The sequence below is a fragment of the Olea europaea genome, unplaced genomic scaffold, assembly GCF_002742605.1.
Source record: "Olea europaea var. sylvestris unplaced genomic scaffold, O_europaea_v1 scaffold1279, whole genome shotgun sequence".
Taxonomy (NCBI): domain Eukaryota; kingdom Viridiplantae; phylum Streptophyta; class Magnoliopsida; order Lamiales; family Oleaceae; genus Olea; species Olea europaea.
Genome location: NW_019230245.1, coordinates 8,536 through 25,207, shown reverse-complemented (window position 1 = coordinate 25,207; position 16,672 = coordinate 8,536). Strand labels below are relative to the sequence as shown.

The window sequence follows — 16,672 nt, the reverse complement described above, 5'->3', positions numbered from 1 at the left end:
ATTTAGAACTATGATTGCAATTAATTAATTAGTTTTTTTCTTTTCTTTTTGTTTTATTTCAATCGGAGGGTAAAATCGTCATTTTATTGAAAAAATGGATGAAAAGGACCTTTTGCGCAATGAAAGGTGAAATGTAGGGGTAAAAATGCTAAAAATGAAAGGTATGGACGTTTTGCACAATAATATTGAAAGGTAGGGACCTTTTCTGCTAATTATGCTAAAAAATAAAAGGTAGGGACGTTTTGCACAATAATTTTGAAAGGTAGGGGACCTTTTGTGCTAATTACCTTTTTGATTTAACGGAGCATTTTAACGGAGAGTTGACAGAAGGACGTTTTACACAAAAAAAGGGAAAGGTAAGGGTGTAATCCGTCAAAAAATGAAAGGTAAGGACGTTTTCCACAAAAACATTGAAAGGTAGGGATGTTTTGTGCTAATTACCCTTTATTTTAAAACAAGCTTTTGGTATGTACTTATGTTTTGGGCTGCTGAACATTTAATTTAGTGTGTGGGTTTATTTGTTTAGAAATGTTATGTGGTTTCAACTTGCTGCCATAAAACTGAGCTTGAACTGCCTCGATTTTAGTGAACCATTTCTAGTTTATGGTTACACACTACTGGTGGCTTGCAAATTCTTTTAGATGCTTTCTCCTTTGGTGTTTCTCTCTTTTTTGTGTTTATTTTATTTTTAGCTTCTATCTTCAATATTTTTCTGGGAATAATGCTTCCTTTGTTGTTGTAAATGATATTGACAGATAAACTCTGGCTGCGGTAAAGCTTTAAAGTAAGTTTACTTGCTTCATCTTTCTGAAATGGTATTGTTCGAAATGCTGAAATCAGGTTTTGGAAAGCTCTTTGTTCTTCTGCTTAAGCTCTATATATTTGAAAATGCTCAACACTGTTATAGAGTTTTGAAAGGTTCCTTGAGTTCTGAAGTGGTAAAAAATATAAGTTGCAATATCTAATAATGTAATCAGTAATAACGTAATGCTTAACAAACCTGCAGATAGTGTAATGAGAGGAATAATAATAAAACTCAATGTGGATGACGTCTAAGAAATAAGAGAAGAAGGGGCAAGAATGTCGAATTGTTCAGTTTATCATCTGAGACATGCGACCTGATGTTGGGTTAGTGTAGAAGAGGTGTAAGAGAAGTAAAGACGAGATTTCGGTTATGGTTTTTGTTTTACATATGGAATTTGTACATAGTGGATATTTTAGATATTTACTTGCAGAATTTTGGCAGTGGAGCTTATACTTGTGATTCTAATTTTACCATTTCATTGCCTTGCATGACATAAACCCTACTAATTGTCAAATTAATGCCTTCTAGAGCTGCCGAAAATTGTTAGAGATAATAGTTATGGATGACAAGGAAGATGGAATTTGATTGATGATTTTCATTGAACGCGTTCTTCTCTTTAAATAGAGATTCATAGGTAATCATTTCCTATTACAATGCTGATTTTCAGCAATTCTCTATAATTTAGGCTAGCTATAGAGGGAAAATACAACTATTTTCATATTGTTTCTACAATCATGCCGTACAATTGTGCAAATATCACGTCTTGATTGACAATGGATAATCACATCATCACCTGCAAGATGCATCAGACGACATATGCTCAACCCTCTGTCATTCTGAGCTACCTTTTTGGATGTCTTTTGAAAAGAACAAAGTCAATATGCAGAGAGCATTTTTATTCAGATTTCATGAGTACCAAGTTTGTTGTAAGAAAGATGCATCTATTTGAGATATCTAACATGCAGCTTATACTTGTGAGACTAATTTTACCTTGAATGATATAAAGAATACTAATTGTCAAACTAAATACCTTTCAGAGCTGCTGAAAATTATTATAGATAATCACATCATCACCCAAAAGATGCATCAGACGTGGTTCCCCCGCCATTCTGAGCGTCCTTCGCCAATGTTGCTTAAAAAGACAGAGTCCCAATCTACACGGAGAGCATTTCTCCGAAAATCCAATGAGTATCAGTTTTTTGTGTATATTTTTACCTCAAGAAAATTGACGTGTCACAGCATTTCCAAGCTGGAGAAGAGAATATAGTTATAATCTTATTTAAGTTTTCTCTACCATTCCATGTTCAAATTCCCTGGTTTCAATGGGTACGTATGTAGTCTTTTTGTAATGTGATCTGGATATCCTTTGGGGAAGCGTAGCTATTTTAAGAAAATTATGGTGATATTTGCATTCAGAGTTAGCTAAATTTATTTGTTCATGGAAGGAGAATGCATGGTTATGAATGCCAAAGACTGCAAAGTACTGTAAATTTAAGCAGTGATTCAAGATTGATTCTTGCAGCAGTCCAACGAAAATTAAGTATTCTACATTCTAATTTTTGAAATGAACCGAAAGGGAGGAAAAATTTCAAATGAAAATCAAAAATCAAAATTAATTATGCTTTTGATCATCCTTTTCGGCCAATGACTTTCATCATAGATGTGCAATCGTTTTGGCTATATAACTTGATATTTGAAATTCAAGGTAATGTGTAGAATAGGATTCTTGCTAAGTTATAATGGCGTTAATTTGCTTGTTTTCCGGCAAATCGAGGTTGCATATTTCCGTTAGAATGGCCTGAGGTGGCGGTGATGGCGGAAAGGGGATCGATGAAGAAGATTACTTGTTTTTTTATTTATTGTTTTTTATATTCATTTCCTTTTTAATATTGTTTTTTCCCTGAATTTTTCATTTTCTTTTTGTAATATTTTAATTAAGAACAATTTTTCCCTTTTCAATTTTTAAGGATGTTGGTCAAACGGGTTGACTAACGGAAAAATGGATACCATTTTCCGGGGCAAAAATATTGGGGATGGAAAAGAACTCGATGTGACATTGATCGGAGGCTTTCTAATTTATTATGGATTTTTCCTTGGATTTCGATAGGTTTATCGGATAACACTCGTCGCGCACAAACCAAAATGAAAGAGAGAGAGTTTATAGATTGCTTTGCTGTCCATAATTCAGCAAGAAGTAATTTACAAACTGGACTATGACATCCAAGCTAATTTGATGATCAAAGTATTTTTGCTATTTTACAAACTGACGACCTTCAAACTATGTTAAATATATCGTCAACTCCTTGAACACAAATTAATCAACTCCGCCAAATTCAACAAATTTGCCGACCCATTCTAATGTTGAAGGATTCTCATTGGAAAAATCAAAAAAATCATCCAAATCAAAGCTGATTTTTGAGTCCTCATCAGAACCAGTAACATTGAAGTTAGATGAGTTAATCTTTTCTCTCATTAGCTCTTCACTCGTAGAGTCTTCTTCTTTACTTGAAATCCCTTCATTTGACTTATCAATCTTCTTGCTCAAATGGGATTTCCAGTAATTCTTGATCTCATTGTCCATTCGACCTGGTAATCTTCCCGCAATCAACGACCATCTACAACCAACATCAGCAACGAAAAACTAAGTCTCGCTCAGTCTCAATCTCAATAAATTTAAGATAAATCGATTGGATATTAACAAGATATCAAATGATAGCCAAACCTGTTTCCTAGAAGTTTGTGAAGCCTGAGAATCAAATCCTCCTCTTGGTCGGACATACTTCCTCTCTTGATGTTTGGTCTAAGATAATTCATCCATCTCAGCCTGCAACTCTTGCCACACCGATTCAGTCCTGCATATACACGTATGTATATTGAAAATTTTAATTGTTCAAGCTAATACATGTATACTGATGAATATATCATTTGACCTGTGGTGGTGGCAATGGCCTTCCACAGCTTTGGGCCGTGGATTTCGACGGCTTCCGCCAGTTTCTGATCCTCTTCTGGCGTCCATGCTCCCCTGTTGATTTCCTTCTTTGTTGGTCTCAAATTCTCAACTTTTGTCAGAGCCATGGACAATTTCCTGGCCTTAGTTGATGCACGTATGCATTGCAAGCCAGGGAATTGGTTTTATTTATATATTGGGCATAAACTAATTTTTGAATAATGCTATTTGCAGTCACTCACTGTCGCAGTCGTCCTACATGGCATATATGTGGTTATTAGTGATTTGATATATGAAGTAAGAAAAATCATCACATTAATACATCAAATCACAAACCGTCATATTGAATATCACATAGGACGACAGTGAGTGACTATGAATAGTATTGCTCCTAAATTTTACAAGTATTTATTTTTTCAATAAAGTTAAAATTTCGTTTTGAAATGACATGTAATGTTGCTTTAAATGGATTTGATGCGTTTATGAATTTATACCTTTCTGTCAATTGCTATGGTAATAATTTTCTAGTTTTTGGACAAAACTAATTGGGATTAACAACCTATCGAGCTCTCTTTATAAAGAACTCGATGTGACATTGATCGGAGGCTTTCTAATTTATTAAGGATTTTTCCTCGGATTTCGATAGGTTTATCGGATAACACTCTTCGCGCATGAACCAAAATGAAAGAGGAGAGTTTATAGATTGCTTTGCTGTCCATAATTCAGCAAGAAGTAATTTACAAACTGGACTATGACATCCAAGCTAATTTGATGATCAAAGTGTTGGAGCTAATTTACAAACTGACGACCTTCAAACTATGTTAAATATATCGTCAACTCCTTGATCACAAATTAATCAACTCCACCAAATTCAACAAATTTGCCGACCCATTCTAAAGTTGAGGGATTCTCATTGGAAAAATCAAAAAAATCATCCAAATCAAAGCTGATTTTTGAGTCCTCATCAGAACCAGTAACATTGAAGTTAGATGAGTTAATCTTTTCTCTCATTAGCTCTTCACTCGTGGAGTCTCCCTCTTTTCTTGAATTCCCTCGGTTTGACTTCTCAATCTTCTTGCCCAAATGGGATTTCCAGTAATTCTTGATCTCATTGTCTGTTCGACCTGGTAATCTCCCCGCAATCAACGACCATCTACAACCAACATCAGCAACGAAAAACTAAGTCTCGCTCAGTCTCAATCTCAATAAATTTAAGATTAATCGATTGGATGTTAAGAAGTTATCAAATGATAGTCAAACCTGTTTCCTAGGAGTTTGTGAAGCCTGAGAATCAAATCCTCCTCTTGGTCGGTCATACTTCCTCTCTTGATGTTTGGTCTAAGATAATTCATCCATCTCAGCCTGCAACTCTTGCCACACCGATTCAGTCCTGCATATACACGTATGTATATTGAAAATTTTAATTGTTCAAGCTAATACATGTATACTGATGAATATATCATTTGACCTGTGGTGGTGGCAATGGCCTTCCACAGCTTTGGGCCGTGGATTTCGACGGCTTCCGCCAGTTTCCGATCCTCTTCTGGCGTCCATGCTCCCCTGTTGATTTCCTTCTTTGTTGGTCTCAAATTCTCAACTTTTGTCAGAGCCATGGACAATTTCCTGGCCTTGGTTGACGCACATATGCATTGCACGCCAGGGAATTGGTTTTATTTATATATTGGGCATAAACTAATTTTTGAATAATGTTATTCGCAGTCACTTACTGTCGCCGTCGTCTTACGTGGCATACATATGGTTATTAGTGATTTGATATATGAAGTAAGAAAAATCATCACATTAATACATCAAATCACAAACCGTCATATTGAATATCACATAGGACGATAGTGAGCGATTATGAATAGTATTGCTCCTAAATTTTACAAGTATTTATTTTTTCAATAAAGTTGTTCGAGATAGGTGCATGTCCTTGTAATTGACAATGATATTTAGCTCATGTTTGAACTCCATTAAGGGCGTTCGACATAAATTAGAGCAAAATAAAACAATATAACTATCAATAAAATATAACAAACAATTATTAAAAAACAAGAAATTTTGAATAAATTGACCTAAAAATTTAGTTGAAATTCGAGAAAATTATTAGTAGAAGAAAATAAATGTGTGAGTTTGAATTAAAATTTAAAATAATTGTAATGGGTGGTCGATGATTAGGGTTCAACAGCAGTTATTAACACTTCACCCAATTTAAGTGTTTTACATTTACAATTTTGATGACTGACGAGTATTTGAGTATGATTTAATTATTTAGTTGGGATGAATAATTGTCTATTTAGGTATTGAGTTTGATTTGGTTATATCTAATATGTATATTTTTAATAGTGATGTTTTTAATTTTTATTGAGTTGAATAAAATTTAAATTAATTTATTTTCAGATTGGTTTTTATAAATTGTTTAATGGTTTGAAATGGTTTGCAAAGATTGAAATATAAACCAAACCACTTTGACACGGTTCGATTTGGTTAAAAATCAACACTTTGATGGATCTAGGTGGATCCAAACCAATGATTTCAAAAAATTGATTTTGATTCGATTTTACGGATTAAGAATTAAAAAGCATAAAAAGCATTCCTTTTTTTTTTCGACAGTGATTTTGAGAATTGATTTTTGTTGTATCTTTCCCATCAAATTTGACCAAAGGTACCCACTATTTGCAGATGCAACAAAAATTTACTAATTCTCAATAAGATAGAACCATATAATAAGGAAAGACGATGAAGTGTGATTGTGAATATACAAATTCACCTGACAACTATCTAGAAGTTACTTTTTCTTGACGAAGGCCTACCCAACTTTTTCTTGAGTTCTTTGAAATTAACGTAACCGTAGCCGTCAACATCGACGATATAAAAGTATCTTTCATATTCTTCATCTTCCAATTCTTTAACTTGGATCTTCGCTCTAAAAAATCATTCATAATTAACCAGATGCAAGTTTCCAAAGTTTGCAATTAAATCCCCAAACTTTTCAAATTTTGGATATAGCGCCCGACACTTATGAATCTCCTCCAATGGCTCTCTCTCTCTCTCTCTCTCTCTCTCTCTCTCTCTCTCTCTCTCTCTTAATTCTTCATATTAATCAAATGTAATCCGTTTGATCTTCAATAATTCATAATCAACTCCAATTAAATTCCAAATTGCATTTCTTCACTCCAAATCGGGGTTTTTTTTTTTATAATTAAAATATTTACACTAAATTTGGTAGAGAACCACTCAATTAACCATAATCCATTAAGTTAAGAAGTTTGAAAATACAATTATAAAATACCCCAAAACTTAAACCCTTATACATCACGTACAAGACTATTTACTCAACACAAGTAAATGTAAAGAAAACTAACGCATTAGATAATCTTACCGAAGTAGTGAAATTGTTGGACAATTTATAAAAAAGTTCACAAGTAATGCTATCAAACTCTAATTAGATGACACAATGAAGATAAGATATATTAATTAACTAAAACTAACTAACTAATCTAACTATTAAACTAGCAAATTTTGAAGCCTTTATCAATATTCAATTAATTGCATGTACTAAAACTTTGAATCCATCTATATTCTTCCATCTAAATATTAATCCCATAATTCGACAATGTTTACTTGGATTGAGACCAATGTTCTTATTTTATTTAATTTCACTCAAAAGTTGAATTAAATTTATCCTCACTTTTAACTCAAAATGTATCTATCCCGAATGCAAAAATAAGAAGATACATTAAGCCTCTGTTTGATAACAATTATTTTGGAAAAAAAAAATTTGAATAATGATTTTTAGAAGAATGTATGATTAAAAAGTAAATTTTTTTTTAAATTCACGTGCAGAATATTCTATTGTATAGATTTGTTATTGAAAATGAGTATATAAAAAAAAAGTTTGAAAATAATGGTTGTCAAACAAAGGCTAAACGAAGAACATCCAAAGAAATCATGCAAAGCATATATGATTATTTCTATCATCTACAGGACTTTATAATGATTGTCACCATGTGCTATCGATTTTGGTTCATATTTTTTATTTTGGAACCAGAACGAAACCTCCAATTTCGGTTTGGGAGGTTTGTTTCCGATTAAAATGCTCACTCTTAGTTCATCTATCAATTGCTTCTCCTTTTTTTGCTTTCGCCTTTGTAAGAATTTCATATTTTTTACCTTCTCTCTAATTTTACCCGTGAATTGTATTCATAGATCGAAAATTACGTCAAAACTCGTGCTCTAATTTCTATTCAAGAAGCAATTGAATCAAAATAGGAACAAAAGTTTTCCTGGCCATTATTATCACGTGATTGCACGGGCTTTATAGCTGTTATTCAAGAAGCAACTGAATCAAAATAGAACAAAAGATTTTCTGACGATTATTACCATGCGATCGCATGATGGATACTTTGAGCATGAGTGTTTGAATTTCAGTAGCCTTGCGATCGTAGCCATCCAAGTTTGTGATCTTATGCTTCAAAGCTTTGTCCAAAGTTTCCACTCTTTCCTCGAGTTTCACTTTTTGTTCAGCCTGAGTCCCTTTTATTTTCACCATGGGTCCTTCATCTTCCAATTCTTTACACTTCGATCCTCATTCTCTATAATTATCCTAATTGATATGATGCAAGTTTTGAAAATTTGAAATTAAGCCCTCAAACATTCCAAATTTGGATTTGGCTCCCAAAAATTGTAAATAACTTCCAATTGCTCTCTTAATTTCTCATATTGATCGAATAAAGCCTAGTTGATCTTCAAGTGCTTCGAATCAACTCTAATTAATTTCCAAACCTTTCTTCACTCTAAATGCATCAAAGTTGGAATTTTCCTACAATTAATATATTTACACTAAGCCCTTGTTTTACTCCCATTAAAACAAAATATTTAGTTCTCATATTTATTTTCAACCATATGTTTGCATAATAAAATATTTTGCACGTAAACCCAAAACTTTTCCTCACTTTTTAACCTCACATTTTTAAAAAAATTACTATTCAAAATATCATATTACACAATAATAACCATCAAACAAAGGCTAAATTAGGTATACGTACTCTCAATTAATGATTAGAAATTTAGATAAGTATATAAAATAGTACTTCTCCATGGCGCACAGAAATTAATTTTTGTTTTACTCTTAATAATTCTATGGGTGGAATAGGGGTTTAGGTAGGACCCCAGAATATATTATCCCTTTCTTTATATTTGTTACGGGTCTTAATCTTCCTAAATAACAAAATAATCAAGATAAGATTTTTAAGATGGAAGCAAGTGTCAATTATTTCATTATTGTTACTTTAATTTGCACTTGTTGAAGATAATATTTGCATAATATAGTTTAAGTGATTCAACAATGTACCAAAGTAGACAAATATTTTGAGTTCATGTCTTTTGCCATTCATTTATTAATAATTGTGTATGTGTAAGTCTTTAAATGGGAAAAAAAAAAAGTCTCTCCTATATGTTACAGAGCATGCTGAAAATTACCTACACGTAAAGGGATGTTTTGAAGATAATAGTTAAATGATGCACATTTGATCTTATCTAACATTTGAACTTTTTGTTATACAAAATGTCAATTTTTGGTTTGGCATTCTTGTATGCAAGTCGCACTTGCACACAAATTCAAACACCGAAGTGCTAATTCAATCCATGATTTGCACGCCCTGCACGTGCATGTGGAGAAAGCCTCTATACTATATATGATCCTTCCAAAGTATAGCTATATATAAATTAGTCATTGTCTTAAGACTAGTCATTTTCTTATGAGAGACAACCTAAATTATTTTTCCCTTCAATACATATAAATATCTTTCAATGGTCCACTTTAAACTCCAATTTCTCATTCATTCAATTATTATTCTTGGCAAGTAAATCTATTAACTTTGATCTTCCAAAATGAACGAACTCAAAATTATACCAAAACCAGCTATATATGCTATTTTTTAACACTTTTAAATGAAGTGGTTCAATGACACCAATATTTATTATTTATAAAGTTATTTAAGAATTGAACTATTCAAATACTCTGATACCATTTTAGACTCTAGAATAATGTCAAATGAGATTGATACATTAAATAAATATAAATATATTAAGCCCTTGTTTGAGCTCCATTTTTGGGCCAAAATGTATTTTAGAATGAGAAAATTTCATAAGTAAGAGATTAAGTATGACATATTTTAAAATTAAGAAAATAAGTTTCAAATTTCAAAAATCAAATTTTTATTAAAATTTACTTATTATTAAATTAATTAAATAAATATTTTGTTAATTAAAGATATTTAAGTCACATATCTATACAATTTGGTCACAAATTAACAATTTAATTAATCACTTATTAATTTTTGGTTACAAATCTAAAATCTTATATCACAAATTATTTTACGATCACAATTCAAAAAATTTGTAAATCACAGTTTATTCATCGGTCACAAATAAAATAACTAATTAGTCATAAATTAATTTTTAGTCACAATTTATCAAATTATTGTTCACAACTTACTTTTCGATCACAAATCAAAAAATTTAAGGTCACAAATTATGTTTATGATCACAATTCAAAAGTTTTGTACGTCAAGATTTGTTTGTCGATCACATATAAAAATTTATACGTTACAAGTTATTTATAAGTCACAGATCACAAATATTATAGGTCACAGATTATTTTTTTTCTAGGTCGCACACTATTATTGGTCACAATTTATCTTTTTAGAGGTCACATATTGTTTATTAGTCATAGATTTATCAATTTAATGGTCACAATCAATCAAATAATTTGTGACCACCACCAAACCTCCACTACCTTCACAGCACCACCGTCACAGCTTGAACCACCACCACTATAATTGATAGCAACACTATTGTCTCAAACAAAAAATCAACTCCAACATTATCACCGCCACCGCCACTGCGACAACCACACCAACACCATTGTTACCGCCGCAGCACCACAACCATCACCACCACCATCTCACCATCACGGTAGATCAACAACAGAACTCCACAAATCCACCACACCACCGTTCCCACAACCACCACAGAACCATTCCCACAAATCCACACAACCACCATTCCCACCATAGAACCGCACGCCTCCACTACCATCGCTCATCACCACTTACCCAACCATCACATCATCGCCGCACATGCAACAACCCAGTACGACAGTACCCTATTACCACTACAATCCACACTACACCGCCACCACTCCCAACGAAACCATTGCATTGTCCCACTCCACAGAATCGAAGCGGTTGCAAACCACTGCTTCACATCCTTGCCTTTCCAAATTCACCACTGCCGTGCAATCAATCCCCATAGCACCTCCACTACTTCACATCACGACGAATCGAGGCGGTTACAAACCACCTCTTCACATCGTTGCCAGATCGCTTCAACCACCGAGCGAGGGACTTGCACCAACCACACTTCACATTGCGACGGGGTTGGATTGGTACATTGCCGGATTTTGTAGCCGGGGGAAGGGTTGATGTAGGGAGAGAGAGACATATGACAGCATCTTGGGTAGAGAGAGAATGAAGAAGTGTTTATAAAGATTATTAGGGTTTGTAATGTGTATATAATGGAGTATATTAGTAAAATATTTATTTTATAAAAATATTGATTAAAATAATATTTCTGATTATTGAAATATGAAACTTTGAATCTGATTTTAGAAGGTTGAATCGTTAAAGTATGATTTTGTGTAATTTTCACTTTTACAATAGTGTTTTGTTGAAGAATGTGTTGTTAAAAAATAAGAAAAATTTTGAGTTTATTGTGTGAAATTATTTTATACGAGATATATGGTTGAAAATGAGTTTTTGAAAAAATGGGAGCCAAACATATGATAAATTCCTCTCTTCGAGCCTTCCTCAAAATATGTTTATTAGCCATTTTCTTTTCAAAACTTTAGGTTATTATTTGATTGGAATATCGTGTTGTTTCGCGCGGGTTCGTCGCTAACAATTAAAAAGGGATCAGACGATTGTGTAAGGGACAAACCTCATGAGACAAAGTTCCAAAAAGGGGTGTTCTTTATTGGCGATGACTTTACAATCGAAAAGTAAAAACAGAATGCCTCCAAGGGGTCAAGCACACGAGTTACTGAAAGAAGTGTTTAAATCTAAACTAAGAAATTTAAAGTTACATATTCTCTGTTTCGAGAGTTTTTGATTTGGGGTCTTTTGCTCTATGTCTTTTCTTACTTTTATACTCCTTAGATGATCTCTTTGTGATCAACCGCCTAAAAACTGCTTGATTGTTTTATAACTGCCCACTTTCCTTGTAATGACCAACTTGTCATGGAACCGCCTTTTCTAACTGCTGCCATTACTCGTTGTCGTTCAACCGTCTTCAATTGAATTTTTTGAATCGTGGAATGTGATAGGGCTGTTTAATAATTGCTTTGATAACTGCGCTTCTTGATAACTATAACACTTCACGTTTGCTAAGACCTTGGGTGACTCGAAGGTTTGGGCGAGAATAGAGTAGCAGCTCTGGGCGACTGCATGGCACTCCATTCGCTTAGATCCTGGGCGACTTGCAAGCTTGGGCGATGGTGTTACCGCGTTCATGGGTCTCCCTATTTGGGCCTTCATCCTGAATTGTCTGATTGGGCTTCGTTTTTTGGGCTATCTGATTTGGGGATCCTCCAATTGGGCTTAATTCCTTGGGCCGTTCGATTTGGGCTGAATTTTTATGTGTCAACAATTACCCCCCAATATGGCAGAATTAATACCAATTATTAAATTTTGCCATATTCACTTTGTGTTTCCTGCAACATTCGAAATTTTCAAGAATTTCAATCATTATTTTCTTCCATAGCTTGAAAAGGTGCGACGTTTTGCAAACCCTTATAACCCCCAAATACGCCATTTCACTGCACCATTAAATCACGTCTCACTTTTTTCGCGCTTTTCTCTCACAATTTTACTGTTCATCTCTTTGCTTCCTTGCTACGTAACTCTGAAAAACTCCATTTCGTCCCTAATGGCTTCTTCACAATCTCAATTTGGCGACTCCTTTCGTTTTGAAGACTTTCAGAAACTCCTTAATCGTCCATACATAACTCTGAACTTTTTCGCACCTGCCAATGTCGAACTCAATGAGTTCTACCTAGGTCCTTTCTTCAACAACGCAGAGGCAGTTAAACAAGCGGCGATGGGCCAGCTGTTTCCTTGTACTCAAGGCTCTCCATTTCTAAACTCTCTACCGCTAGGGCCACTTCGTGAAAGAGGTATTCGTACTTGGCCTAAATCTGATGTAGTTTTCCATAGGTGGCATGCTCGCCTTGTGGACCATGGTCCTACTAAGGCACTTTTTGATAATGCTAGGATTTCTGATTTGTTAGAAATCTCTCTTCAACCCCCTACTTTTGATTCAGCACTTTTTTCGATCGCTTTAAGTTTTTGGTCTTCTGAGCACAATACCTTTGTTTTCTCTCTTGGCCCCCATGTCTATTACTTTAAGGGATGTTGGGGCCCTAGTGAATCTGCCACCTTTGGGCGATACCATTTTTCCTGGTATCTTGGTTTCTGGTGGCGTCCCAAAGTTTGGTAAAAACCTCACCAAGTCTTATTCAAGCCTACAAACCCTTCATAACCACTCGAGCGCTGAGCCTTTCCATACTGAGCGAGTGGCCTTTCTTTTGGTTTGACTTTGTAAATATGTTTTGTGTATACCAAGCATAAAGCCCTCCCTGAGCTATTTACCCATAGCACACGATTTGACGCGTGGTAGGCCTCTGAATTTATGTTATTTCTTTTTGGCTGCCCTCTATAGAGGCATGGCTTCTCTTCAATCTCAATTGAAGAATGGTGCATCTCCCACTAGCAGTGGACCTCTTTGGTTCACTCAAATGTGGTTGAGATCCTATTTTCCATCGCTTGGTGCTCCATCATTTTCTCGTCCTTCTGCTAGCTGCTATGGGCTAGCCATTGAGCCCCTGGCTCCTATAAATATGTCTAGAAGGGACATTTTTTCATTCTTTTATTCTTTAGATTCAATCCATTCCTTCTTTCCTTTTCCTCACTCTAGACTATGTGCATCCTCCCTCCACTATAGACAGCGCGAGCACCTCTCTGCTTATTTGGATCCAATTTTTAGCCGGGAGGGAGTTATTTCATGATATTTTCACTGGGACCAATGCCAAGGCTGAGGTAGAAATATATGCTCCCCAATTTTTTGCTCGCTAACTTGGGTTCGGCCAAACCTGGCCTGTTCTTCTTTGCTATTCAAGGAACTTGATAGACCGCTTCCATATCATTAATAAGGCGGAGGCAAAGGCTATAAATGCTCGCAATCTTCTTTTGACGAGCCATTTTTCATTAGCCCCCTTCAATTCTAGCCGTGCCATCCATCCCCTTTTTGAACAACCCTGGCCGTCAGTGAAGCGCATATTGTTTGCGACTGATGCCAATCGTGCCTTTCATTAACTGGACCAGCCAAGCATTTCTTCCCCTCCTTCTGTTTTAGTCACCCCTTTGTCCATCCAGAGTCCTTCTCCTCCTCGTCGCGCTAAACAGTCTGCTCGTCCATTTTCTTCTCTCCCTGCCAAGCCTACTGCAGCTAAAAGTGCCCCGAACCGCAAACGGCCAGCCTCAGCATCTCCCATGCTGGAGGATGATGTTGATGATGATGATGATACCCCTCTTATCATCAGGAGGAAGGTAATTAAATTGGTTTACTCACAAGCATACTTTTCCATACTTGAAACTTTTCTGTGTGCTGATGGTTTATTTGGACTTCTCAGAAAAGTTCAGCCTCTCATTTGAAGGCTTTGGTGTCGGCAGCTCCTGCTCCATCATCCTCCGCTGAGGCTGCTTTATCCAAACCAGTTGATGAAGGGACTACGCTTAAAGAGATATCTTCAGACCCAGAATCCTCATCACAACCAATGGATGAGCCACCTTCTTCCCAAGGCGTCAACCCCCAAACATCGAAGTAGAAGGTAATTCAATTTTTTGATACTTTACCTTTGCTTGTGCTATTGGTTTCTGATTTGTTGCTTTTGAGTTCTGCAGATACTCCTATGAGTCTGCCCGTTTGGCAACATCTTCTCGCTTAGACAAGGGGAAGTCCTCACGAATGGTGGAGCCACGGGTGGCAGACTTGGCTGGGAATATGCCATCTTCCAAGATTATTGATGAGGTAATCTTTGCTTCACTTTTACTTCCATCTTGTTCGTTGTAATGAGAATTTTCAATATTGGCAATTTTCTTTGCAGGATGCTGATAAGATTGTGCGTTCCATCCAAGACTTGTTCGCTTCCTGGGGATAAGTCAAGACATCTCGCCCTGCTCCAGCTGGTCGTCTTGCTACTTCTTCAGAGGAAGATATGAAGTTCCTCAAGCAGTTGATATTTGAGTACGTGTCCTTCATGGATATGGACATTGGTAAGGCTAGTGCTGCCAGACATAAGGATAAGCTTGAGTATTTGAATGCGAAGTTGGAGCAAGCACTGATACTTTCGTCGCTCAATCTTTCTGCTGATTTTAAAGCGACGTTGAAAGTTATCCATTCCGAGGTCCTCTCCTTACTGGCCAAGAATGTTGAACTGAAGGCCAAAAGTACTCCAAAAGTACTCAATATCTTCGCGCCGTATCTGAAAAAGAGTCTTTGCTTCTGGAGATCAACAAAGCTGAGGATGAGTTGAAAGAAATCTCTTCCGAAGTCATGATTGAAGATTCTTTGATGGCTAGTTCGGCTGCTCAGATGAAGGAACTTCAAGCCAAAATGGATGACTGCAAGGCGAGAATGGCTGCTAAAAAGCGTAACGGCTCCCAAGGAATTGAGCGAACTAAGTCTTTGGTCGAGCAGTACAAGAAGTTGGAAGTTGATGATGATGTCGTGGCCGAATTGAACATCATTTCCTCTCGGCAGAACGAGGACTGGGGAAAACTTAGGGAAAGAATTCGTTCGATATGGAGCGGATTGTAATTAAGACATATAACGCCTTAACTTTTTCTTTTTGTAATTTCGCATTTGACTTTCTCTTTGTAACCTTGTACATCATTAATGAACATCTACGTTAACTTCTTGTGCATTTATTTGACGTTTGTCTTTTAATTGCCAATCCTTCAAGCATTTAACTGTTTTGTGCTAAAAGTCTTACACATTTTCTCTTGATATTTCCACCTCTTTTCCAAAGACTTTGGGCTACTTAATTCAATTTACTAGGCAGAATGTGGCTGCTCATATTCTGTCTCTTCATCTCCACCCCCTATAAATGCACGTATGCTTCGCACTTTCCATCTTCCATCTTTATTTTCATTCTCTTCTTCGAAACCAATTTGCTGCCATTGTTTGGCATTCTGACAATCAATCCAAAACCTTCGTCTTCTATAAAAATGGATTGTTTGGTCCGCCCATTTTACTACTTGTCTTGATGTCACATTTGGTATGGGAGATATAGGAAATATTTTTTTGGCTAGCAGCGAAATATTTCCCATCAAAGTTTTTCCCATCGTCTCTTTATTTTTTACAAGGGGTTCGATGATGGAAGGCAATTTTTGGGATGCTTGCGGGTCACCTTGTTTGCTGAGAGTGCTTCTCAACCTCTTTGCCCGCCATTGCAGCGATGCATTTAGGAAGGCGGTACGAGGCCAGTCCACCCTCTTACTCGACGATCGACCGGGAGATTAGCTTACTTTTAATTGTAGCTTGTAGAGCATCTATTATTTGTATCTTGCAACTTTGTAATGAACGTTTGATAATAAAGGAATTTATTTGAAAGTATTTCGCTCTGACCTTTTTATCCTTAATCGTTCAGCATGTTTTGATTACGCTTTTATCCGTTCACTTTCCGATAAAGAAGGAACATATTTTTTCAAATATTTGCCGTTGATGAATCTCATGTGCTTGGTGCCATCTAAATCTTCCAAATGATATGCTCCATTGGACAACACACTGTTTACTTTGTA

General features: G+C 35.6%; 2 protein-coding genes and 1 long non-coding RNA gene across 3 annotated transcripts; 1 reads left to right on the top strand and 2 right to left on the bottom strand.

Annotated features, from left to right (window-relative positions):
- Window positions 1–449: 449 nt before the first annotated feature.
- Window positions 450–2,232, top strand: LOC111374702. Its single transcript, XR_002699178.1, has 2 exons — window positions 450–1,439; window positions 1,843–2,232. It is a non-coding gene; the product is annotated as an uncharacterized LOC111374702 (long non-coding RNA).
- Window positions 2,233–2,948: 716 nt separating this feature from the next.
- LOC111374701 (transcription factor MYB114-like) lies at window positions 2,949–3,991 on the bottom strand. Its single transcript, XM_022997406.1, has 3 exons — window positions 3,736–3,991; window positions 3,528–3,657; window positions 2,949–3,420 (listed from the first exon to the last, which is right to left on the bottom strand). Exons 1-3 carry the CDS (start codon window positions 3,878–3,880, stop codon window positions 3,120–3,122), a joined length of 576 nt encoding a protein of 191 aa, XP_022853174.1. The 5' UTR covers window positions 3,881–3,991; the 3' UTR covers window positions 2,949–3,119.
- A 433-nt stretch (window positions 3,992–4,424) lies between these two features.
- LOC111374697 (transcription factor MYB114-like) lies at window positions 4,425–5,379 on the bottom strand. Its single transcript, XM_022997404.1, has 3 exons — window positions 5,221–5,379; window positions 5,013–5,142; window positions 4,425–4,905 (listed from the first exon to the last, which is right to left on the bottom strand). The coding sequence occupies exons 1-3, from the start codon at window positions 5,363–5,365 to the stop codon at window positions 4,605–4,607; spliced, it is 576 nt and encodes a 191-aa protein (XP_022853172.1). The 5' UTR covers window positions 5,366–5,379; the 3' UTR covers window positions 4,425–4,604.
- Window positions 5,380–16,672: the final 11,293 nt, after the last annotated feature.